The 25,357-nt window shown below is 50.0% G+C and overlaps 1 protein-coding gene across 5 annotated transcripts in view; it reads left to right on the forward strand.

The window, feature by feature from the left end:
* Ssh (Protein phosphatase Slingshot) overlaps window positions 1-25,357 on the forward strand; it is a 307,781-nt gene that overhangs the window by 265,734 nt on the left and 16,690 nt on the right. For all 5 annotated transcript variants that reach the window (XM_077678870.1, XM_077678869.1, XM_077678871.1 and 2 more), the window contains exons 7-8: window positions 23,300-23,434; window positions 23,742-23,801. In XM_077678870.1, coding sequence (XP_077534996.1) covers window positions 23,300-23,434; window positions 23,742-23,801 — 195 coding nt within the window. The remainder of the gene's footprint in view (window positions 1-23,299; window positions 23,435-23,741; window positions 23,802-25,357) is intronic.

Consider the following 25,357-nt stretch of genomic DNA (forward strand, 5'->3'; position numbering starts at 1 on the left):
CGACGCGCAAGCAGACGCCGGCTCGGTTAACCGACGACACATTCCTCGCTTTTGTCGTCCGGCGTGGCTCGTGTAGACGACGGCGGCAACGAGGACTCCCACGAAAGAAGCACGACGTGCCGCTGCTGCCGCGCGCTCAGTCTCGGCCTTAACGGTTTTCTCGGCTCGTGGCTTCTTTCTGCACACCCAAGGCCGCGCGCGCGGTTCTTTTCTTCGGCGCGCGCGACCCGCCGCCGTTCTTTTGTTGCTCTGGTCGCCCCGACGCGTTTGCAAACAATTACCGACCGCTTACACGATGTATACGCTGTCCCATCGTTGTACTCGTCGGTGGCCGCGCAGTCCTTTGTGCGACTTTGGTTGAGCTGCGCGACGGCGGCTTTGATTTACGGAGATTTCGCCAGATTGCCGTCTGTGCGGCCGTTACTCAACTTTTTACAGCAGTTACGCGTACATAACTGTGTGATAGATAAAGGAGCCTTGGGCGTGCTGCAATAATGGGACAGTGACGACTACGCGCGCTTTCGCTACGCGTGTCAGCGTCTCCTCGCGGTGGCCTCGATGTTGACTTTCTGACTTGTTCCAACCGTATATAGTTCCCTTCGCGCTGGACAGTCGTCGTTCGCATCCGTGAGACGCGGTAGTCGCCGCATCGCACCGAGGAGTCCGGGTGACTAAGAGATGATGATGACGACGATGCAGGGTGTGTACCGGAGTGTCCAAACAATGGACCGTCAATTGTGTGCCCAGGTGCTTCTTTGGAATCTCTCACGGTATAGCTGCACTAACCAGTCGCAGCGAAGGCCACGCAGATGGCACCGCGTGTCTCCGTGCCTCGACTGCTGAGTCCTCCTGTTGGGCCTCTAGATCCTCGTTGAAATCGCGGCTAAACATAGAAGTCACTGAGCCTCTACTCCTGTCAGGCTCGCCGACGCGCACATGGCCTCTTCGTTGTTGTAACGGCGGCGTCTCTTGCGTTCACCCGACCGCGAGAATGTCGACCCCTCTGCAGTGCAAACAACTCCGCTGGCGGTAATGACCGCTGCGCTCTTTGGGCGAGTCAGTGAACCGTAGCAAATGCACGGGCATGGTCTTGGTGTCAAACGTTTGCACCGTGGGCTGCCTCACAATCCGCGTGAGTTCCCACTCTAAAGTTTGTGTTGTTCGCTTGCCTAAGGGATGTCTGGATTTGAATGGCTAATCCAAACTTATCGCGCTTCAAGGATATTTTAATAGAACAATGTACTATCCTTGTTACCCGAATGCAGCGAAATCACAGGAGGACGGTATAGAATCACGAAAGCAATAACGAAATTGTGATCACAAAGAGCGAGAGAGAGAGAGAGAGCGAGAGCGAGCGAGCGAGAGAGAGAGCGAGAGCGAGAGCGAGCGAGAGCGAGCGAGAGAGAGAGAGAGAGAGAGAGAGAGAGAGAGAGAGAGAGAGAGAGAGAGAGAGAGAGAGAGAGAGAGAGAGAGAGAGAGAGCTAGAAAAATTGTTTTAACAGCGGAGCTGTTTAAGCTTGAGCTTGGTCCAGCGGCGTTAGAAGAAAAAACCACCGCCTGTAAAGGGTGCACCACCGTAGATAGGGTATTATAACAGTGACGCTGGCTTTCACGCCTACTCGCGAGTGAGCACAAGGGGCATATGCGTATGTGCCCCCTTCTTTCCAACTGAAAAAAAAAAAGTCACGGAAGCTTGCACTCACGCGCAAGACGAATAGTGAATCTCTTGTTGGTGAGCATTGCTGGGCACACAGTGAAGTGTCATTATCATTGTTTATTTGCATAGTTGCGAAGAGGTCGCCGTCTCCTTCGCGGCGAGTGGTGGATGCAGTCACCCTCAGCATTTTAGACTTTCTACGAGCTCTTCGTCATCGACTCGAAACAGCGGTTGCGGGATCTGCACATTGTTTCGGGAAGGATTGACACACTCGTAGCCATGTCTCCAATTATCCATAACGGCTTCTGAGAGAATGCGGCGGCCGCAATGACCTCTCTTAACCACGGTGTCTTTTCAACTTTAGAATGCATTAGCGCTGGAGTTTCTTTTTTAAGGGCGAAGCACCTCAGGAGCCCGGGCTGTCGGCGTCTCCGGTCGTCGTCTCCTGTAGTCACGGTACTAAAACAACGGGACACTCGTTTTCCAACGTTTCGCGCTGCAACGTAACGCGTACTGAAAGAACACACCGGAACACTCGTTTTTCCAACGTCTGGCGCTAGAACGTTTCGTGCTTCAAAGACACGAGACTTTTTCAGCAAAGCTGTATGCCTACCCCCCAATGGTTTCATCTCCGTGGGCAAAAATTACGGCCAGTATGTCTCTCATTTAGGTGCTGAAGTCCGGTTCAACACAAGAGAGGGCGCCACAGCATCAGCAAGCCCGCGATTGCTCCTCCCACCGGCGCTTCTCCGGCGCCCAATGAGCGCGCGCCGTGTTCCAAGAGAGAGACAATTTTCGAATACACTGATGCACTGCATGCTTCGCCCCTCCACAGTTTTCACGTTAGAACAGATGGCCCAGGATTTTTTTACATGCGGTAGCGCTTGACGACAGCGCTAGAGGTTTATTATTATTATTATTATTATTATTATTATTATTATTATTATTATTATTATTATTATTGCTAAAGACGTAGCGCTATCCGGAGACTCGGCGGTCGCCGCGAGGCACGCGCTCACGAGCGCTGGGCATTTTCTTGGTATTTTTTCCTGCAACGGCGAACTTACGGCATGTACAACAGCTCCGATGTTAAAAATTTGCTCAGCTTGCACTGGTGGTGCACGGCTGGAGAAACAGCGGAGCTGGGCGTCGACCTAGCTTCTTCCCCCCCATGGGATCCGCTGTCAGTGTGGGGGTCCGACCGGAACGGCCTTGTAAAATTGGCAAAACTTGGCCTCACCGCTCAACACTTAGCCGAGCAAGAACATCGCAGAACCTAGCAAAACTTAGCAAAACCGGAAGAAGCTAGGTCGACCTCAGTAGCGGTGTTTTTTTAGTCTTGCACCAGTAGTCCAAGCTCCGGCATTTCTTTTTTCGAGTTGCACTTTTGCACTGAAGGCATGTAGCTGCGACTTCCCGGTACTTTAGGGCTCATTCTGTGCGTTTCTCTTGAGGCAGAGTCTACCTTTCAATTTTATTTTTATGTTTGTCTGCACATTGCATGCGCATGCACTGCTACAGTGTCCCACAGTGCGTATTTACGGTCGCATTCATGACTAGCCTCGTGACTCCTTTACTGCGCCGGTATTTTCCAGCATGTGTAGAGGAAGACGAGAATTTAATTGTGAATGTAGCTGGAGTCAGCTACGGCTCTATACGTACTGGTGTTAGGCTCATGATAGTGTTTAGGAGACGATGCCACGCGTCTTCTAGCCTTGCCGGTTGCGACGAAAATTCACTTGGGCTTACCCAAAAAACGTGCGCATGCTGCGATCCAATTCTTCTTCGGCATTTGCTTCAATTAGAATTCCGAGGCGAGTGACGCCCGTCTGTTTTCTTCACCCGGCAATTCGGCTGTGGCAAATTCCGGCTAATGCAAGCCTGCGCTGCAACTCTATCGCAGTGGAAATACTAACACGTGGCGTTTTTACGGTCGCCGGAGGATGCAGCCTTGGCTTGTCAAACTCAAAATTCGAGCCAGTCGTGGCAGCGGTAAGGCAGGGAGATACAAAGTGGAGCACGGCGGGCGCGCGATCCACGGCCGCTGTGCGCGCACGCGGGACCTGTCGCCGACATCAGTTGTGCGTGCCTAGCTGATCCCGGCAAGGTAGCGCGTTTATCGATGAGGTCCAAGTGTAATGGGTGCCGCCCAGGGTGTGGCCCCTGTCTGGCTGCCCGCGCCTGCGTGACCTGTTGCCCGAGCGGGGCGGACCTGTTACGTCGCCGGCTATCTTTGTTTCGAGGTTTTCTCTCTCTTAGTACATTGAGACTGCTTAAGTGACCTGATTACTTTCAGCAAGGGCTAGTTGGTGTCAGTATGTCGCTTTCTTTGGAGCAAGTGATGTTCTCGTGCCTGTGACCCGTCACAAGGGCGAGTGTGCTTGAACGGGAATATTTAGAAACCGAAAGCGGCGCCTAGAATTTAACTGAGCACGTAACGTCACCCCAAACGTCACGGTTCTTCGCCCCTTACATTGCACGTAGTTGTTCCTGTAAACTTCGCAGCTCGCGACAGTTTAGTGTTGGAGAGAAATCGCACTCCTTGGTCACGATTCACTATAAGGTCGCCGAAGGTATCGGTAAGACGTAAGGCCTCGCAGCTCGTGTGCCTGCGACACCAGACCCCATCATTTGCACATTTACGCCATCACGAAATTGCGTCGTGTATCGCGGGCGGGCTTTCGCGAGATGCGCGCCCCACTCTCCTTCCTGGCCTTGGCCACGCTTACGGAGCGAGCATGAAATGCAACCGCCGTCTTTTCCGCTCTGAGGTCGTGCGCAGCGCACCTCTGACGCGTCAGTCGCCCTTCCATGAGCGCGACACGTTGTTCCGCGATTCACCGGAAGGCTGTTCTGCTTGCTGGTGCCAGAGTAGACGAATGCGTGCTGGGGTTTTCGGAAAGCGCTGTGACTAACGGCTGCATAGTTCGCTTTCTCTCTTTCTTCTTTCTTTGTTTCAATACATCCGGGCCCGGCGGGCAGGCACCTTCCAGACCCATTCCGCTCAGACCTGGCCGTTCAGATGCCGTCTTATACGATTCCTGTGCGCGTCGGCGCTCCTTTTCAGGTGTTCTTCCCCGCTTGACGTAAGCTCCATTTGATTCAGACGCGATTCCCTGCAACGCCTGCACTGGTGCGCGGTGCGCTGCACCAAAGTCCTCGATTCGCCGCTGCCGGAATGGTGCCGTGCACCGCGTCCCTCGATTGCTCATGGTGCAGCCGCGGTGCCGCCGCGGTGCAGAGAACTGCTGCACTTGCTAGGGAGGAGGTGCAGCGATTCGGTGCCATGAGCGCGCGCCGTAGCTAGGCGTTGCGGGTTGGCAGGCGGCTACCGGCAGGTGTGGCGACCGCGTGAAAATGTACGTCGAGGTCGAAGATGCGCGGGACGACCTCGCTGATGCGTACGGCGCAACCCAGATGGCCGTCAACACCCAGGTGTGTGGACGACACGTAAGGATGGTTAGGAAACGACTATGCCTGCACCTCCCTCGATTGTAAACACGCAGGGGCGCTACTGACGGTGCAGCCGTGGTGCAACCGCGCCGCGGAACCACGCCGCTGCAGTGCATCGGCACCACAGAAATTTCTCTGCACCCACCATTGCTGTGCACCGCTTCTGAATCGAATGGAGTTGTAATTGCGTGACTGCGGCTCCTGAGTCGCTGCCTGGACTCCTTGACCGCGCGTCGCGACGACGGTGCGGGCTGCGTTCTTAGGGTGCTTCGATTCACACACGCGCCACCTGTCGAACCAGTCCCGGGAGAAGGCATGCCGCGAGCCGACGACGGGCCATGTTATGCCTACAGCCGCATACTTAGCAGCAGCGCGTGAGGGCACGTTAAAAGCCGCCGCTGAACCGGCAAGGAAGTGAAGAAGGCGAGGAGGCGGAGAAAGAAGAGAAACCCGCAGGGCACTTTTCCCGGTAAACCGCAAGCTGCCTCGCCGGTTCCGCCGGAGCTGCGAACACGTATTGCGTCGCGCTGGTTTGCTAGCGAGAGTTGGTTGCCGAGGGAGGTGAAAGGACCCTGGTAACCTCCTGTAGTCTGCCCCCTGTGGCTCACCTTCTTCGCTGTCGCGTGCAGAGGCGCACATTTTAAAGGGATGCTCTTGTCGCGTCGAAAGCGCACATCAGGAAAGCCTGCTTTTTCTAACGATGATGATGATGATGATGATCGTGGGTGAAGTGAAAGAAAAAAAAAACGCTTCCCGCGGTAGGAATTGAACTTGGGTCCCACGCGTTGTGGAGCTGACGTGTATCCGATTGTGCCATTCTGTCGCGGTCAAAGCTGTTTGATTTGGAGAAGGGGTGCACGGACGTGAAAAATTAGACAGAAAAACCATGCGCCCCTCCGTCTAACGACGACGGTGGTGGAACGCGAAGGTTTCTTCGTGCGAAATCAATTGACGAAGGGTCAAGGTCAAAGCCGCTGCGACCAGAAGTCCAAACTGCGGGCGAGTCTGTCAAAGCTCAACGAGTCAGCGTCCAAACTCAGACGAGAACGGAGGAATCCCTCACTAGATAGCTTCGCGTTCAGCCATCGTCGTCGTTAGACGGAGGGGTGCATGGTTTTTAACTAAACGCACGTTTATCTTGTCCATTGACCATACTATACCTTCTGCACTAAGCGTGACTGTGGTTGTTCATGATTAGGCTGTGGAATAGTTGCAGAATTTGATCGACCCGTCAGGTTTTTTTTTCAGCAAATATATTTATTTATTGAGAGAGAGAGAGAGAGAGAGAGAGAGAGAGAGAGAGAGAGAGAGAGAGAGAGAGAGAGAGAGAGAGAGAGAGAGAGAGAGAGAGAGAGAGAGAGATACACACATTGGATTGGATTGGAAAAACGTTTATTTCATGCAGAACATTGCGCCGAAGGGATTTCCTCATGGTGTTGCAACGAACTTGGAACAGCTGCATGCGGAAAACTTGAGCAAAGCGCCCCGAATGCATGCAGGGGTGAGACAGCTGCGCATATTGCGCAGTTCTGATACAAATGTGTTTTCCTGCGCCGGGCTGCTCCAAAAGCTTGAAATACGCAAAAATTGCGCCAAACTGATCCAAAACAGTCTGAGAGCCAAGGATTTTAACGCTCCCGTCAGTTTCGGTGGGGGAAAATGCTTACTGACGGCATAATTTTCCAGCACCCCAAAGGTGATGCTGTTTGTAAAGGTTTAATCGATTGATAATTTAATAAAAAAAAAACCGCATAAATTTCCCCCAAGATAGTCTTTTTGAAAGTCACAATGTCGGGTTGCACATGTTATATTCTGTGAGATTTTAAAGTCTTCCCATCTAAAACCATTTCAAAGTCCTGTAGAAAAAATACTTTTGTGTATGAGGCGACAAACTACTTGTCCAAGTTGATGAAAAAACGGCAATTTTTGGAGCGCCGTATCTCCGGAACGACAGCACGGGCCGCCGCCATCTTGGTGTGGAGAAGGTTAGGAAACATGGCCGCCGAGCGAAGCAGTTGCTCGTGGTTCAGGCAGAGTGCTCTTCGCCGATTTCTACCGTGGTTTTGGTTATGAGGGTGGCTGGGTTTACACTTAGTCGTTTGGTCTGTTGCGGGAAGTTGCGCGACTCGAAAGACGGGAGTTCACCAGAAACGTGGTGCCCGCGAATTCGCCGAGTTTCGGCCTTGAGTGTGAGGCGCGGTGCGTGCTTGAAGGGAAATTTCGGACTTATTGCGGTGTTATAAAACGCTGAGTTATTGCTGCCTTTGACAGCGAGCTTGCGAGCGGCGGGAATGGGACAATCAACACTACAGAAGTGGCGGCGCAGGCTACATTGCCTCAAAATGTTCAAGCAGTGTCCGAAAGCGGGACAGGCTATTATTACACGCCAGTAATAATTGTTCATCTATCTGAAGTGAAATTTAATACCAAGAGGGAGGGGGATAAATGTACCAACATTACTCAAATTACGATCGTAGTGAACGTGCACATTGAGGATTGAAATGGGAGGGCTGGTGGGGTGCGACAACTGTCACCTCGCTTTGCGCAACTTTTGCCGTGGTTCTGTGCGCAAAGCCCAGTCGGGTATTAGAAAAATAATAATTTCTGCATTCACATGATAATAAAATTGCTTTGCAATTGCTTAGTTTTTCAATTCGATATTCCCAACAGCGCTCCACGCTATCTATGCATAGAGCCTCAGAATTTAAAAAAGGTTTGTGAAAGGGTAGTGAAATAGAAAAAAACTTTATTGAAATGCTGTTTCAGTGTTATGTACATTCAAAACCGATTAAAATTTGCACATTTATTCCCGGATTTGCCAAAAATGTGATTTTTAAGCCCCTATAAGGTGACATAATAAATGTCGTTCTTCTGCTCCAAATCAAGGTTCTTCTGCTCCAATCCAAAATCGAGATTTCGCTGCTCCAAAAACTGCTCCCAAATCTGATTAAGCTGTCTCACCCCTGTAAGAGCAGTGTTGACGGCGGCGTGGCTTCCGGCAGACACGAGGCGTTTCTTGCTCCTGCCTTCGCTGTTACTTACTGGGCGCGTGATGTTTGTATCATACGCTTCGGCAGAAGAGGCTGCGCCCAGCGGGGCAACGTGGCGGCTTCGAATGCTTGGTTTCGTAACTCTCATTTCTTAGCCATATGGATGCATCGCACGGATATGGCCGCTGACGCAGGCGGAGGCGCTGACATGTTTGTGCCGCCGATGTGTTCACACAATTCCCGAGCTCCTCTTCCCGTGCGATGGTATGCGCTTAGGTCCTAGCCTGTCGCCACCATCAATTATGTGTGACCGACGCCCAGGGGAGTAGCTTGCCTCTCTTGCGCGAATAGGTTGCGCTGCCTCCCAGGGTGTGGTTTGTGGCGGCCGGCTGTCTCGCGCTAAATCCAATTAGGTGACCTGTTGCTCGCCGTCGACCTTTTTTTCCCTATATATGCAAATTCCCTTAGCTCTGTGTATATACCTGTGGCACGGAGAAGAACCTTTCGAGTATCCGCGGGCTATCCGCGGTGTGCCCGAAACTGTAAATCCCTGTGTTGCGTCGGAACTCGGAAGTTTTTTTTTTTTCTTACTTTTTTTGCTGTCACCAAGATGTTTTTCGGGGCTTGGGTGGATCTGAGTGAGTTACCTAAGGCCAATTCGTTTGAATTGAACGAAGTGTGTTTTGCCGTCTTGGCCCCTTACACGGGTTCGATTCCCGACCGCGGCGGCCGCTTTTCTCATAGAGGCGAAAAGCAAAAACGCCCGTGTGTACGAGATTTCGGCACTCGTTAAAGATCCCCAGGTGGTCAAAATTAATTCCGGAGCCCTCCACTACGGCGCGCATCATCGCCTGCGTTACGTCGGCGCGTTAAACGCTACAATCAGTCAATCATCACTTCTTGGCCCCTTTAAGCTCAGAATCGCAATGCGGTGCTCGAATTGATTCGAGAAATTGCTTAGCTTGAACCGTCTGTCACGTTGTCCTTGTTCCGCGACAAAAATCCGTCGCGCCTCCGGTGCTGCACAATAGAGTGCTGTTTTGCGATGGTGCGCCACAAGGTATACCGTGCACACGCACACACACACGCCTGTCCGTCACGAGGCAGGAAGCGTGCCGTCGGCGGCGTCGGTACGCGCCGGCATTTGCGCATTCTGCCTCGCCGTTTGCGTGCAGGGCTGGTGCTTTCGGCGCGCTAAGGCCGCGCTGCTTTGTTTACAGGTCGATCAGACTGGTGTTTCGAGAAACTGGGTGCCATGTCAGCGGCCAGGCAGCGCGCGCCCATCTCCCCCCGTTGCTAAGGAAGACGAGGAGCGCGCGCACCCGCGGCTGTTGCTATGCGGACGGCGGCGGACGATTCAGGCTCGCTTAAGAAGTGCATTCGCACTTAAAACACAATGTGGTTCTCCGTCATGCTTCTTCAACGGCGTCTGTCTAGAGCTACCGCGCTGGTGTGGCGTGCGCACAGAAAGCAGTCATGTTGAGGCCTGCAAAGGGTGCTTCACAGGAAGCATGGGTGTCGCAAGGGAAAGCCAATTTTGTGAAGGAGGGCATAATGAAACGTGGTGTAAACCAGCGGCAAGTTGTATGAGACCATTTCGACACAGGTATATCTGTGTAGACTCGTTTCCTTTCCGTTCTATCTGTATGACATTCACTTCCCCCCACTCCCCACACCAGCAGGCGTTCCGGTTCCAGCAGGTGTGACAAATTGCGCCTGTTGGTGGACTTTCCCTCTAACCTTCCAGTCAATTTATTTATTTATTTATTTATTTATTTATTTATTTATTTATTTATTTATTTATTTATTTATTTATTTATTTATTTTCGCAATCGTGAAAAAAAAGGTTCCGTTCTTTCTTTCAATTCTTTTTTGTTGTTGGCGAAGGCGCTTATCTCAGCTGCTGCGTGAATGGTTGCCGTGTCGGATTTCATTGTTCTTGCGAATACTACAGGGTCAGGTGGAAAGATTATTTGCTGATTTTTTTGAGTAAGGGATAGCATTTAGATTGTAGATTTCTCCTGGTCGGCGTTGTAGCGCACTCGTTTACGCGGCGTGCGTCGTAGAGCCGGCCTTCATCATTGGCGTTCGTGAAGAGAAAGTCGGTGATGATTTGATAAAGCTCGGCGAACTAGAAGTCGTCAAATTTGAACCTGATGCTGATACCTTTTACGGAATCAGCAGTGCGTTAGCTCAGAAGGACCTTGCCTTATAGCACGATGTACTTCAAAGCAGTGTTGGCTTGGTGCGTTGCGCTCCAAAGTTGTGTCCACAACCCGCGGAAGTCCTGTAAGCCTTTACGCGTTGAAACCTCTCAACGTCGCCTTTCGCGGGGCGGCGGCAAATAGCACGCGCGCAGTTGCAGCATTGTCCGCATAAGACGCTCCAGAGTTTGCTTTTATCGTTGTAGTGAGCACCCCCCTTCAGATTGTGCGTGTTGTGGCGGCGGGAAAATAACGTGCATACACTCCCACACTCTCCGATTGCTGCATCCGCGGACGCAGCTTTAACTGCACACTGCACGCAACTGCCATGAGACTGTGAATCCCAGCGACCAGCAGCTCCAGGCTGGGCGAACGGCGCGTGACTAATGGATTGCCGCCGAGGGCCGCAGAAGCTAACTGCCCCTGCGTTGCGAAACGCTTTGTCCCCGTACTCGCCTGCAGCCAGTCTCATCTGCTACCTTTCCAGCTTCAAAAAAAAAAAAAAAAAAAAAAAGAGGCCCGGTGCTTGGCAGAGCAGCGCCGCTAAAGCCTCGCCACTTCCGGTGTGTTTAAAAGGATTCTCTCCCCCAAAAAAGGCTTGCTAGGAGACGATGTCGTGGCGTTTCCCTGCAGCGGCCATTTCCGCTTGCTTTTCTTTTTTTTTTTTTTTTTTTGCGATGACACACTCACGAGCGGACTTGTGGTGCGCGCCGCTCAGTGATTTGTGCGACGTAGATAGAAACCGGGCTAGTAGAAATGTTCACCTGGTCCACGAAGGTGTCGTATGTAGCTACCTAACTTTCCCGCGTAACGTGGGATCTGTGTTCAGTTGGAGCGCCTCTTCCGACAGCCTTTACGTCTCTCAGCTTGCAGGCCGTTTCCGTTTGCCTCCCAATGCGCGCTCGAATCGTCCCCAGTTTACGTGCGACACCCAACTTTTCTTCGTCTTCGAACGCGTCTCGTATCCATTCCGCGCGTGCGTAGCTCTCTCAGAATTGCGCACTTGCCTTTCGTCGGTTGGCCAAACGTAGCGCTCTCCTTGAAGTCGAAGAAAGGCCCTGCACATCGGCACCCATCGACTACCGTCTCGAGAAAGCAAGTCTTGGAGATATCTCGACTGTGCAGTGCGTGTTTCTCACTTTAGGCGGGATTAAGTCTTGCACGTGGATGCATTGCGACGTCGAAGACTAACTACGAGAAGTGAACATAGCGTTCGAGGCGGCCTATAGCTGTTGCGTCGAGAACTTCGAGTTCGCATCGCTCGCGAGTCGCGACCAGTTTCGATGTTTAACAGCACTTGCGTGCAGTACACCTCAGTGCCTCCGGTGAACTAGCGCGTTTAATTCGGTAATAAGCGGTAAATGTTGTCGAGTTTGGGTGACTGAAGGAAATATGTGTGCACTGTGACCGATATTATTCCTGAACAAAAATATGACCTCCAGAATTGTGGATGACCGTAGAATTTTTGAAAAGAGCTAGACTTGAAGGACATTCCTCACTTTACTGGTTGATTGATTGTAGGGTTTTAACGCGCCGACGCAACGAAGCCGATGAGGCGCGCCGTAGTGGAGGGCTCCGGATTAATTTTGACCACCTGGGGATCTTTATAACGTGCGCCGAAATCTCGTACGGGCGTTTTTGCTTTTCGCCTCCATCAGAGAAGCGGCCGCCGCGGCCGGGAATCGAACCCGCGACCTTGTGCTCAGCAGCGCAACGCCTTAGCCACTGAGCCACCGCGGCGGGTCCTCCTCACTTTACTGAATTTAGAATATATATATGGAGGAATGAGTCAGTTTTGCTGAATAGAACAACTCAGCTTGCAAATATATGGCCAGAATATGAGGAAGGGTTGGGAAGCTTTCTAAGTTGTGTTACAAGTCACCGAAGTTGCCGCAACGAACCAACTGGTTGAATCTTTCCCATCCAATTTTTTTAATATTTACGAAACGAAGGATGCATTTTTTCCCACTAATGTCGGGACCATAGTGAGGACGCCTATTTGGGCCCTCCTTTTTTGTCTGGTTTTTACTCTAATCCGTGTGATATTGTAAGACAATTTGCTGTTCCAGCTATTCATCGAAACGCCTCTTGCCTTTTGTGTGTCTAGCTTTCCCGCATAGCTGGTGTGTAGCCCGAGAAACCGACTTAATAACTCGTGCTACGCGGAGAAGTTAAATTTATGTGTCATGCAGCGAAGCCACTTCTTTTTGCGTTGCCGGAGACGTGTGGCATATACAAAAAAAAAAAGAAAAAAAAGAAAGCGGAGGTGCCAGGGACATAGTTTCGGGAAAGGCTTCGCGCACCGCCATTTGGAAACCGCTGGTCTACAGCGTGGCGTGCTTGTTCACTTGAAGCGCTTACTTCCCCGTCGCCTCTCTCTTCTCGTCGAAAGGTCACACACCGAAGCTCTCTGGGAACTGCGGGGGAAGTTAATGGCCCGTGTACACAGGCAACGGCGCTGCCGAGAAGGACATTCAAGAGCGCCGGCCGTTTCGCGGGAAGCGAGTCTGACAGCGCAGACAACAGGCGCGCGTTTCGTAACCTCCGTGTCACGTTACAGCCTCTCGCTTCGTGTTATCGCTTTTTAACCTTTGATTTTTTTTAAGGCTGGCGTTTTTTCGCGTGAGTTGTCCTTCTCCCGCATATGATTAGGCGCTTGTGGACGCAGGGCGACGTCTCTTAGTGCTGTTTTTGTATGTGTGTGTGCGTTCGCTCGCTCGCTTGCGCGTATCCATTGCGTGTTTAGTTGCAGAGGTCTCGTGCCGCCCCCTCTTCCGTGAACGCGCGCGCTATCAAATTACATCGCACGTGAAAACTAAACTTGTCCCTCTGCTGGGAATTAGACTACAGCAGGAACGCCCATGACAAAACCTCGTCGCAACGTGCGCAACACTGTCGTTGCGAAGTGTTTACCAAGAGTTCCTCGCCGCCGGGTGGCTCACTGGCTGAGGCGTTGCGCCACTGAGCGCGAGGAAAAACCCGTTCGATTGCCGGTTGCTTATTATTATTATTATTATTATTATTATTATTATTATTATTATTATTATTATTATTATTATTATTATTATTATTATTATTATTATTATTATTATTATTTAATTGAGGCAAAAGAAGCGGGAACGTCCATGTGTGGAGATTTCCGCGCACGGTGAAGATAATCTTCAGCTCCTCCCCCGGAGCGGACCCCGTAGGCCACGTGTTTCTTTTGCGCGCGAAAACCACAATTTAAATTCAAAATTTTGAATTGAGTTTGCCAAAGTTGAGTTCCGAATTCCGGGTGACTTTGAGCTTTTAATGCTGTTTGATTGATTGTAGGGTACGTTTAACGCGCCGACGCTTCACAGGCGATGAGGCGCTCCGTAGTGGAGGGCTCCCGATTAATTTTGACCACCTGGGGATCTTTAACGAGCGCCGAAATTTTTCGCTCCTTTTCGCCCCATTAGAAAAGCGGCCGTTGCAGCCGGGAATCGAACCCGCGTATATCGGGCTCAGCAGCACAACGCATTAGCCACTTAGCCACCGCACCGGGTGCTTTGAATGCAGTTGAAATAAGCTTCAATGTTCCCATGTTATTTGTCACGGCGCCCACGTACGAGGGATTGAAACTATCACCGTCGACAAATATGTAGTTATCAGGGGATGGATTTCGCAGCGCATTTTCGAGAGTTTTCAGGCCACCCGTAGCACGTGCGCTGTGCGTTTTCACGGCGCTGAATGTTTAGCATTCCCACTTACATTTGGGAAGCCCTTTGAGTGCTCGGAGCCATTTGGTACAGCGCAACAAGGCGGAGTCAAGTGTATACACAGCCTGCGTCTCTGAACCCGCGCCCCCATGGACGCAGCTGCTCCCTTGAAGTTCGCCCACGTAACTCGCGAGTTTCGCCTGCTAACTGGCCACCCCACGCTGCTCATGCATATGAAGTTAGCTATACGCGCAGCGACGGCTTCGCAAGAGATGGGCGCTTGCGCAGCCACCCATTATTATGCCTGCAAAATGGGTTTACACGGAGTGGTAGTATGGGGCTAAATTCCTTTTCTTGTGGCTCCAGAGTGGATGCCGTGTATGTTTGTTTTAAGCCACCCTAGTCTGAAAGCGATTGATCTCGCGCGCGTATTTCTCTGTACGCCCAGTAACCCCGCAGGCCCTCGGGCCTGTTTCTGAATAAAGTCGCTCATTCATTCACTCTTCAGTTCGGTTCCATTAGCTCTTTTCAGCAAACTTTTATTCAATGAATCAGTTAATCTATTGGTTCGTTCAACAAATCAATCAATTGGTTCGTAAATGGCTACCGGTGTTCTTTCGTGTAGCGCTGGTTATGAGCGTGCCAAATTTTATTCGTGTGCGCTTCCGTGCAGGTGCGCGTCCTTTTTTTGTAGAGTGTGTGAACTCGAAGATTTTAACGGGCGTCCCAGTGCACAGAAGCCGTCTCCGCGGGGAATAGAGCTGTACGCAGGTTATTAGGTTTCGGTGCACGTAGCATGTCGTGACGGCAGCACGGCAGGCGATAGAGGGGAAAACGCACTTATATGTAGCGTGGTGCAAATACGTGGGGCCTACTAACATGCAGACGCAGTATAAGGGAGTCTGGCAAAGCGTCCTTTATAGGGCCACGGAGACAGACGCAGTGGCGACTGTAAATCAAAAACTGCGCCAGTACTTACGGACGGTTTTATTGCTTGGCCCGGCCGTTTTCGCGAGCACTTGGTTGGTAATGGAGAAAGTCGTGGCCGCCTTTTCGCCGTGACCCGCGCGGGGAACAGTAAAAACTCCGAAGGCCAATGGGCGTTCATTGCCTCTGACCTTGGCACTCCATCTTGCAGGGAGCCAAAAGTTATTCGGTCATAAAACAAGAGGGCTGAGTTGTTCAGTGTGGGCGCTGGCACTGTGCTTATACCTACCCGTAAAGTGGACGATCGGGATGGGATGTAGGTCGTTAAGCCGCAAGTTTGCATGGGATGCGTTGCTGAAAAGCGTCGAGAGAAGACGAAAACGCGAGAAGGTAGGAACAGGGTTCGGGAACAGCCTCTAAAATACTCCCGCCTTTACTTTTTCCGCAAGCCCAAACGCGTCTCGATTACAAGATGCTGTAAATTGTTGCCGATTGCAGCATACTTTGACCCGCATGTCTGCGGGGACTCGGGGTGTTTATTGAACCACATTTTATTCTCTGTAGGTGTGTGATTTTCTCCAGTTGGAACTTGGGGATGCGCTTGCTGGAGGGTTGTATTGTCGACCGATATTGTCAACAGCTGCTTCAGCTTAATTATTCCTAACATTGTTGATTGGCACCGATTCCACGTATGCTCACAGTGGGTCCTGGGTTTGGCACCCCACCCATTTTCGACAACAGAAGTCCTTGTTCATCTTCAATAAACATCAATAATGAATTAATTCACTCACTCGCCCCTTCATTCATTCATTCATTCATTCATTCATTCATTCATTCATTCATTCATTCTGTCATCCATTCATTTACTGGGCGCGTTCCTGCCGTGAGCCGCGTTCATGTGCGGTTGTGTGCCGCATGTCCAATCCCCTTGGAAACTTTTCGCGGAAGCGTGATAGGCCGGCCCAACGATGCGGCACCGAGAAAGGAAATCGACTGTGGCCGGCGGAGAGCGCGCGTGTGTGGGCAGACCGGAGCCGGGGCTCCCACGCGAGGTATAGCGAAATCGCCGACGGCGCCCAGCGTCACTCTGTTCGGCGTAACTCGACGCTATCCGCGGTTGCAGCGATGTGCGTGCTTCGTGGTTCCCTGGATTGCCGCCTTCGTTGGGGATACCGACAGGCGTCGCGTACTGCTTGCGCCTTTCGTCAGCCGAGCAGCGGATCCTGAGACCTGCTGCTTCTTAGGCAGCAGGAGTAGTCACTCTCGGAGGCATTTCGACGTCGGACTGAGGATATTCGGGCGGAGTGTGGAATACAGCGGAATTAGGAACACGCTGCATCTCGGCTGGTGCCGCTTCTTCCTTCGTGCTACCGGTGTCCATACCGTCTGTGCAGACGCTCAAGAAAGAAGTGGGAGGAGTGTAGTCGCCGACCCAACGCCAAGACCCGGTTCTGCCGCTGGGATTAGGAGAAGTAGTAATATTCGGAAATCGTTGACCAGTACTGCAACCCGCGAAGAGTGTACGCGTACAGCCGCCGCGCCTTTTTAACCTGCCTTTTATCAATTTGGCCTTTTTGAAAACTAAGCGAATATTAATAGCCGACGCAGTTTTGTCATGCAAGCAACTGCGATGTAAGCACTACAACGGAATCCTTGGTGGCAGACTGGCTACCCTTGTTCGAAGAACTGCCGAAGCGTCGCCGCCGACGTCGACGAGGAGATTCGCGCCGTCCATTCGACTTCCCGCGGAGGCTGAACATTCTCTTAACGTTCTCCTCATTCGTACTCCGTGCGATTCTGCACCAGTTCAGAAGCCTTGCAGGAGGAGTGTTGATTCATCCCTCCACTCGTGAAGCGAGAGGAGGTAGTGGATGAAGTTTTCCCGCGTCGTTCACGAATCGTGAGCGGCCGCATGTGCTTCGCGCTCTTCGCCGGCTCCGGTTCCGAAGCCCTCGCGGAAGCGTTCGAGTTCGGCATGGAGTTGCGGCTGGAGATGTGCTCGTACCGCTTTCGCGTCGACGACGCCGTCTTCGTCCTCTGGACGTCACAGCTCACCGCAGTGCTCACCCGCTGCTGGTGAGTTTCTAAGCGCCTGGCGACTGTGGACGGGGTGTGGCAGCGCTTGGTAGGAGTCCTTCGGCACATGGTGTGCTCGTTAGCCACAGCTGTTGGGAGGAAGTCAACGAAAATGCGTCTCCTCTCCGATGTTACCGTGTGCAGCTTTTCTCACAAATGTTGTTAATGATGATGATGATGATGATCATGATTATTGCTATTGGTTTCCCGTTTGTAGCTGGGTGATGACGTGTCATCTTACCAAAAAGGGCTAATATACCTATGTTTTATACTCTTGGTTTAGTACTAGCGCTGCTTAGGGCAGGCACAAAAAGCTTATTAGGCACAAAATACTTTTTTTTCCTGTTACAGGTGGTAACTGTTTTAGGTAATATACCCCTCTCTGCTTTTCGTCCACCAGCATTATAATCTTCTTTTCGTCGCCTCGACAGCCTTGCGTATGTTGCGTATGCAAAAGGTGTCTTCCCAGCAATGTATTGGTGTGTAGTAGGAAAGCATATACTTTGAGTAGCGGCGCGTGGTTGTCCTTGCCGGGAATTGTGAGGATTTATAGAATCGTGGGTGTCTTTTTAATACTCGTAATTTAATTAATACTGGTATTTTGTTTCAATGCTGGTCTGTGCGCGCGCCTTTATTTCAGGTCTCACAGATTCTGGCACGGCCAGTGAAAAAAAAAAAAAAACCGTCAATGGGATGTGGGTTCCAACTGGTTTCCCTGCAGTATTCTTTCACAAAGGTGCGAAGGAGTTCAGCCATTGCTGGGCAAGCTACCTGTCTCCGCGAGCTGTGGCCTGCGTCGGTAGTCGTCTCCAGCTCGCTCTGGCTTGGGCGACCTTCAACCTGCTCGCACGAGGTGGCAGGACGCAAATAAAGCGCGCGCGTGTGCGCTCACGTGATTTGGCGAATGTTTTGCTCGCGGTGGCCTCGTTTTGGGAACTATATCCGAGCTAGATGTCGGGTCCCGGCCAGCGGAGGGGTGCCAGAGTCGCGCGCGTCATCGCGCTTCGTTGGAGGGCCCCTATAGCTAGAGGTAAGATGGACTTGCTCGGTAATGGGTTTCTAAATTAAGAGACGACGCCTCCCTCAGCTTTTTAACGTTTAATTTTCATTTCCGTGCGCGTCTGCACGCACATGCTTATATACGTGTCACAAAGTCGGGGAATCGAACAACAAAACAACTTCGGCGGCTGTAACACACCAGCCAGAGTTGTTATGTCATAGAACCAACATGGGGCTTTGAACGGCGACCGACGGCCACTGATAACTGTACATGCGCTACTTTAGTTAGTCCTAAGTTCGTGTATGTCTGCTCTGGGCCCACGACGGGTAGCGCGAGGTTGCATTTGCAGGCGAACAGCTATGGTCCGTTCACTCTTTCGGGAGGAACTCTGTAGCAGGTACTTAACGCTTCGTAAAGGGCAACTACAGAACTGATTGCCAGAAGCTTCGCATGTGGCCATGCGCATTTTTCCTGATGGCGTAATTGTGTCAGGCCACAGCCTGACACTGGCACGGGCCATATTCTACTGGGAGGCACTCAGTAGGAAGTGGAGATGTGCTGCACTGCCCTCCTGTGTCTTTGCCCACATCTGCCACGCGAAGCTCCGGTTGTTTGGCCTTCTCTCCTTCACACAACGGGTGTCTTCGGTTGTTCCCGCATTTAATCTACCGGTAGCTTCTACCGGAAGCCAGTAGCTTCTAAAAACGCGTACGCGTTTTCATGGAGAATGTGGACTCAACCGGGAAACAAATCTCTATCTGTCTGCAACGCATGATGTGTCCCACTTTCGACGCTATATAAGAAAATGCTAGTGATAAAAGGTATCTGAAATAAGTACGCTGCCAACAATGCATTTGTGCTTAGTAGAAAAGCATACTTTACGGGCTCCTGGTGTGCAGCGCACCATGTCCTCTGTGAAGCGCTGGATAAAGGGCCCTAGGACCTTCCTGCTTTGCTATAAAGCTGCTTGTACGTACCCTGTAAAAACGTATTTTCAGCAATGCAGTTGTGATTAGTAGTGAAGTCGATTTTAAAGCTGCTCGGTGTTCAGTGCCCTACAGGGATACACGGGGTCTTAATTAGCTATTTTATTTAATAAAAGGCCCTAGAGCCTTCACTGGTATCGGTCTTTATATTCCCCCTGAAATTTCTTCCCAGCAATTCGTATGCGTGTAGTAATGAAGCTGCTTTTGAAGGCGCCTGGTGTATAGCGGGGCAGTGTATGCCTACACATTATTTCACAATTCCCACGTGGGAGTGACTGGAATCTTTTTCCCTTTCCTTTTTTGCGACGCTCATTGTTCTGTGACGTTATTGGAAGACTCGTACTTTATTCGTTTGAAAACTTCAAAGTATTAAGGTGACCAAAGTTAAGGAAAAAATAGCATGTAACTTGCATTAGTATTACATAAATTGCGTTCGTGTTTATGTATGATTATGGTTTTACTCATGATTTTTGTGTATTTGCGAATGATTGTTTTTATACTTACAGGCAGGGCTTTGTTTCGGTGTTTTAGCACTTTAGGAGAATAATAATCGATGTATGTTTATGCGCTGAGGGAATCGGACTGCCTTAGTGTGATTACAGCCTTAAAGTTCTCTTTCTTTCCGCCTTCCAAAAGGCTGTGCACCTGACGGCCTGTTAACTTCAACCCTTCACCACGTTGCATTTAGTTACTTTTTGTCAAGAATCTACATTTATCGAGGAGGATCACAGGCAGAGTGTGTGCTGTTTCCGTTATTAAAACTATTGATCCAGAGGCAAAATGCACTTGACATTTGCAGCGCCTGCTGCATCATGCGGGACTGCTGCATTTGGATGTACGGTGTAGTTAATGTTTGCAGGGGAAGTAACCTTCCGGAGCCAAACTGCGAAGTAGTGTGTCCTTGATCCATCCAGCCCAAAAGGGAGGAAAAGGCCTCCTTTGTGAAGCACTGTGTGTTACAGTTGAGGGGGAGAATGGCATGGTCTTCTGTGGAGATTAGGAAGTGGTCGTTGGAGCGCTGGCGGGAAGAAGAGAATGGCGGTTGCAGGGTTGTCATAGCCGTTGTTGGCTTCAGTGTATTGCAAAAACAAAAAGAGTGAAATGTAGACCTTAGTTGATGGTGAGCTGTCATATGCAATCATCCCGGTTCAAAGTAAAAACCTTTAGTCATCGTCATCATGAATTACCAGTTTGAGAAGGGAAATATCGGAAGGGTAAATATTTACAGTAACTCATAAGGTAGGGTCTTGTGTCTTAAAGCTAGAGCAGGTTGTTTGGGAACAGAACACTTAGTGATGAACTGCACACTAAATAGTTAAACACGTGGCCTGTAGAATACAAATGGCACATTTCGACGCATGTCAAAGTGTGATAATGTCCGCCCCCAAATCCACACAAGGGGAATTGCCGCCTTCCCAAAGCCATCAAGTAAACTACAAAGCTGTAGAGGTGACTTAAAGGAGGTGGAATCCTGGTGGAGGGAAAAAAAGGGCTATGTAGCTTAGGATACTGTCACCCTGCTATGGGGTAAATGTGCCTTTAACCCTTTAATGCCGGTTGTCGCGAATTTGCGACATACTGAATGAAGCTGGCCAACCAACTCGCGAAACCTTTGCTGGCTTCAGCGGCGGCTGTGATGTGTTTGCGGCAAAGAGGTGGTGGTTGCGCTCCAGACTTGTAGCGCCATCTCGTATAAGGTGTTGAAAATTAAACTCAGTATGTCCATCGGTTGGCGGACTGTGCGCGCGCCAGGTGCGACAGCTCTCACTTCTTCGTCGTTTTCTGTCTAACCATAAAGAGTACAAGGTCCCCCCCTTTTTTTTTTTCTGTTTGAACGCATTCAGGAGACTGCCCAAGAGGTGTTACATTGTTGAAAAATACTTTTTTTGTTGCATGCTTCTTGCTTTCGTGGTATGTCGCGAATTCGCGACATTCGGCCATTTAGGCAGTTTGCGGTGACTGCAGGTATGCTGTTTTTTTTTTTTTTTTTTATGGCCGAGTATGGATGTCAGATCACTGTATGGAAGAAAAGGGCTTCGCACACGCCTGCCACCTGAGGATAACAGTGACGATAGCTGACTTAGTGACAGTGATTACGACGATGTTGACTACGATCCTCATGCACAAGCACGAGCTGCGCCCTTGGGAAAGCCTCCGTCAAAGCAGTGAAGATGAAAACGGTGACGTGGTGCCTTTGCCAACTGCCTCTGCCAAACAGACAGTGAAGTGAAAAAAAAAAAGACTGTCAAGAACAGCGGGAAATACCATCCTGGAATATCACTCTTCCTGAAAGAGACACTGTGCGAGCACCTACTGAATATTTCAAAGAGTTTTTTGATGACAGCTTACTGCATCACATCGTACAGCAGACCAATCTTTTTGCAACGCAAAAAAACCCAAACAAAGGGATGGCCCAAGTAGGCGATAAGGAGCAAGTAGGTGATAAAGTTGCATTCGAGATATTGGCCTAAGTGCCTGTTGTCGCGAATTCGCGACAAACCTAAAAGTCGGCGATTAAGTTGCATCTCAGATAATACAACTGTGGAATGCAATCACGGTGTCTGTCTAAAGCCGAAACACGAAAAAAGAAATTTTTTTGCGGCCTATTTCATAATTCCAGCATTAAAGGGTTAAAGTGTGTGGCCCATGACTGCAATAATTAACAGAGGCATTTCATGTAGATGTGTGGAGACCTGAAGATGGCGGGTGTTGTCACCCTGATATGTGGGGGTGCCATCAAAAACTTTACCATCCCTTCCCAAAGAAAGTTGGAAAGAAAAATCAAGATAAAATCTCAAGCCAGTGTTGAAATCTGCAGCAGATTGGTCTGGTCAACTTTCAATTTTTACAACAACGCCGTTAGTGTCTCTATTATGGGGATCTTTTGTGTCCATCGTAAACTTTTTAGTGCCCTTTTCCACAATCTGTTGCTCCTTCTTTCACTAGGAGAGACCAGGAGTTTGGATTGTCCCCCATATGGACTAGGAGGGATGAAATTGGGGAGGAGCATGGATGATGCACCTTTACAAATTGCAACTAGACATTGCTACATTGGCGAAGGCATCTCCGAACCAGGTTCCGCCGCCTTCTTCATGTAATGGTAGTGTGGTGGATGAGTGGCAAGCAGAAGCAGCTGCCTTGGTGTTGTCGACAAAGATTGATTGATTGATTGTAAGGTTTAACGCGCCGACGCAACGAAGCCGATGAGGTGCGCCGTAGTGGAGGGCTCCGGATTAATTTTGACCACCTGGGGATCTTTAACGTACGCCGAAATCTCGTACACATGGGCGTTTTTGCTTTTCGCCTCCATCGGAAAAGCAGCCGCCGCGGCCGGGAATCGAACCCGCGACCTCGTGCTCAGCAGCGCAACGCCTTAGCCACTGAGCCACCGCAGTGGGTATTGACGACAAAGAGCCGAGGGCAAAACTTAAGTGGTGTACTGCATGGTGAGAGATAACAGCAACAATACAGGAACAACAAGGAGCCAATGGGCAGAGCGGTGCTCTTAGTACAGCCCCAAATGTGGACTGACTGAACCACCCAGAGGGTGGAATTCATACACAGAAGCGGCAACAGTTTCGTCGTCTTCGCAGTGCTTTTGCACACAGCCCTCACAGGGTACAGGCGCACAAGAACACCATTTCCCGGTTTCGTGAGAGCCGGCGCACGCTGAGTCTGATATCTGAGAGAGGGGGGAGAAGAGATCTCAGCGAGTGGAGTCTGCTCGCAGGTTCAAGCCGCTACACGTCCCCGCTTGTCCCAGATTTTGCAACTGTCGTGGGCGTAGTCACGCGGAAACACTCCAACTTGTTGCATTATCGAAGAAGGTGGGCTCTGCCGCTGAGCGCAGGCAGCTTTCCCGCACTACACAAAGCCTGCAGCACATGCGCACGGAGTAGCGGCACGCTGAATCGTAACATCTCAATCCGTCAGTCCTCCTTATGCTTGCAGAGGGCGGGAAGGGATTCCTCATCTCTAATCTCCAAGGAATAGCTTTAGCTCTGGAGCAAGAGGACCATCCCTGTGATTTGCGGACTGAATTTTTGTTGCGATCCTACAATTTAAATAGTTGCGATTCTATGACCAAAGTACGATTGAAATTGCTTGATCGGTGTGTACGATCTTTTTTGCCCATGCTTACTGATTCCCTCAAAGTTGTGGAGGTGTTTGGAGGGGCTGCAATTAGTACCGCTTAACCCACTTGACTAGTTCCCATTCAACACTCGAGGTGTTCGTCATGCATTGCGATGCTGCAGCACAGAAATTATGTTTGTGCCTTGCCATTTATACAGACTCTCGTCTCCCTTCACCTTTCCTGTGCAGGTCTGCGCTGCAGTCCCTGCACAAGGCGTGTGCAAAGGCGCGGGAGTGCAACTACTTCCAAGGGGGCGGGACCCACCTCTGGGTGCAGTACTATGCCGAGAGGATCCAGTCAGACCAGTCCTGCCTCAACGAGTGGTGCGTCCTCTCACTCTCGTGCTCTCCTACAAATTGCACAAAACACACCTTTCAGCAATTCCCAGGCACCTCTTTCACGGGTACACAAAAAATTTTGTGCTTGTAAAATGTTCTTTAGTAAGCCTCTACTGAAATAAAGAGCCTTAACTGCAGCTCCTAATTCAAGATGCTGACATTTTCTACAGAATCTGTTTCGTTTCTTGACTAAAGCTATTCCACTGTTTTGAAGGTGAAGTGCGTGCACAGTGTTTTTCCTTCTGCCTTCTGTGCTGTGCTGCCAGCTAACATGTTCTTTGTCGCTTGAAAGGCACGCCATGGACGACCTGGTCTCCAAGAGGCCACCGACGCCGGACTATGATCGCTCACGGTGAGTAAAGGAGCCGCCGTCCTTTCTCCTAATACTTGCACAATCATTCGTGCGATGCGCAGCTATCAGCCTTGTTTGTCTATTTATTTTGTTCCTCGATCACAGAGCCATATAAGCCAAAGGAGTAGGCTCATACATAACACAGCTAGGCACACGAGAATGGTTTTTCACTCGCAGACAGTTGCCAGTATAAGGTTTTAGGGCCGTGCCCTGTGGACATTTTGGCCCCCCCTGCCCATCGGTCATTGTTATGGGTCATAAAAGAATTCTTTTATCTATCTGTATTTTATTTCATCACTGCTGCTGCTGCTTTGGGTTATCGTGCTGGTCTGTGCCGTAGTTAGAGGCTTACCAAGTACAGTAGGCTCTCGGTAAACGGAACTTCAAGGGACCAAAAAAATTACTTCCATTTAACAGGAGTTCTGTTTACTTGGAGATGTGGAAAAGTGTAAATTTATGTGCGTACACACTTATAATCTACTTCATAAAACTCAAAGCACTGGAAGGCACAGCACTCACGAAGCAGGGTTCGCACAGGTCCTTGAAAACCTTGAAAACCCTTGAATTTAGAAGAGTAAATTTCAAGGCCTGGAAAGTCCTGGAATTTTTAAAGGGTCCTTGAAAACCCTTGATTTTTCCTGAGAGAATCAATGGCCCTGTCTTTTCACAAGAATTTAAAGTGTTTGTCATGGATTTTAGGTGTTAACAAATGTGAAGAAACATTCTAACAATCAAGTTTCAGTGTATTGCGTGAAATTACGAGTTGTGGATTCTCATTATTGCCAGGCAACATTGGGAGCAGCACTCTTCAATAGTATTCATGTCACGATATAATCCCGTGAAAGCCGGCTTCTCTTCTCTATCTTGCATGTTCCATCTAGTTTTGGACGGCCCATCATTGCATGTTTGCTGTGCCTCATACGCTCCATCTGCGTTCGCTTTTACGTGCAAATGGTGGACGTGTACATAGCTTATCCTGCCTTGCAGCAACACTTGCTGAGTTAATTTCAGCTGATACTCTTGCTGACAAAGCAGGAGATGCAGGCAACATTAACTAAGTTTTGAAATCAAACAGCCTCAGCAAAACACAAAGAAAAAAGAAAAACCTCTAATATAAACGATGAAAAAAAAATAAAACTGGGGGAGCATTCATGAACCCATAGCGCCTATCTAAATGTGCATTAATGTTTTTAGATATTGGGCAATAACAAAATTTTGCATTGTGTTGAAAAAGTTATAAATAATCCCAGATAAAACATAAGATGGGGACCTTGAAAATGTGTTTTCTGGTCCTTGAAAGTCCTTGAAAACCCTGGAGTTTTTGCTTTTGAAGCCCGTACAAACCCTGCGAAGTTTATTAGTCACTGTGCACTAAAACTGCATCAATTTTTTTTGAGTCCTTGTAAGTTCATCTTCAGGTTTCAAGGACTCGCCCTCAATTCAGGAAAATCCTGCAATCTTGTCTGCAATCCTGCAAGTCGGATATCTCGTCTCTTGAAAAAAAAAACCTGCACGCCTGAAGCAATTCGCAATAGTGGTATAGTCAGAAGTGTCAG

This window comes from Haemaphysalis longicornis, unplaced genomic scaffold, assembly GCF_048455015.1.
Source record: "Haemaphysalis longicornis isolate Haplotype H1 unplaced genomic scaffold, Haemaphysalis longicornis Haplotype H1 scaffold_7, whole genome shotgun sequence".
Classification (NCBI taxonomy): domain Eukaryota; kingdom Metazoa; phylum Arthropoda; class Arachnida; order Ixodida; family Ixodidae; genus Haemaphysalis; species Haemaphysalis longicornis.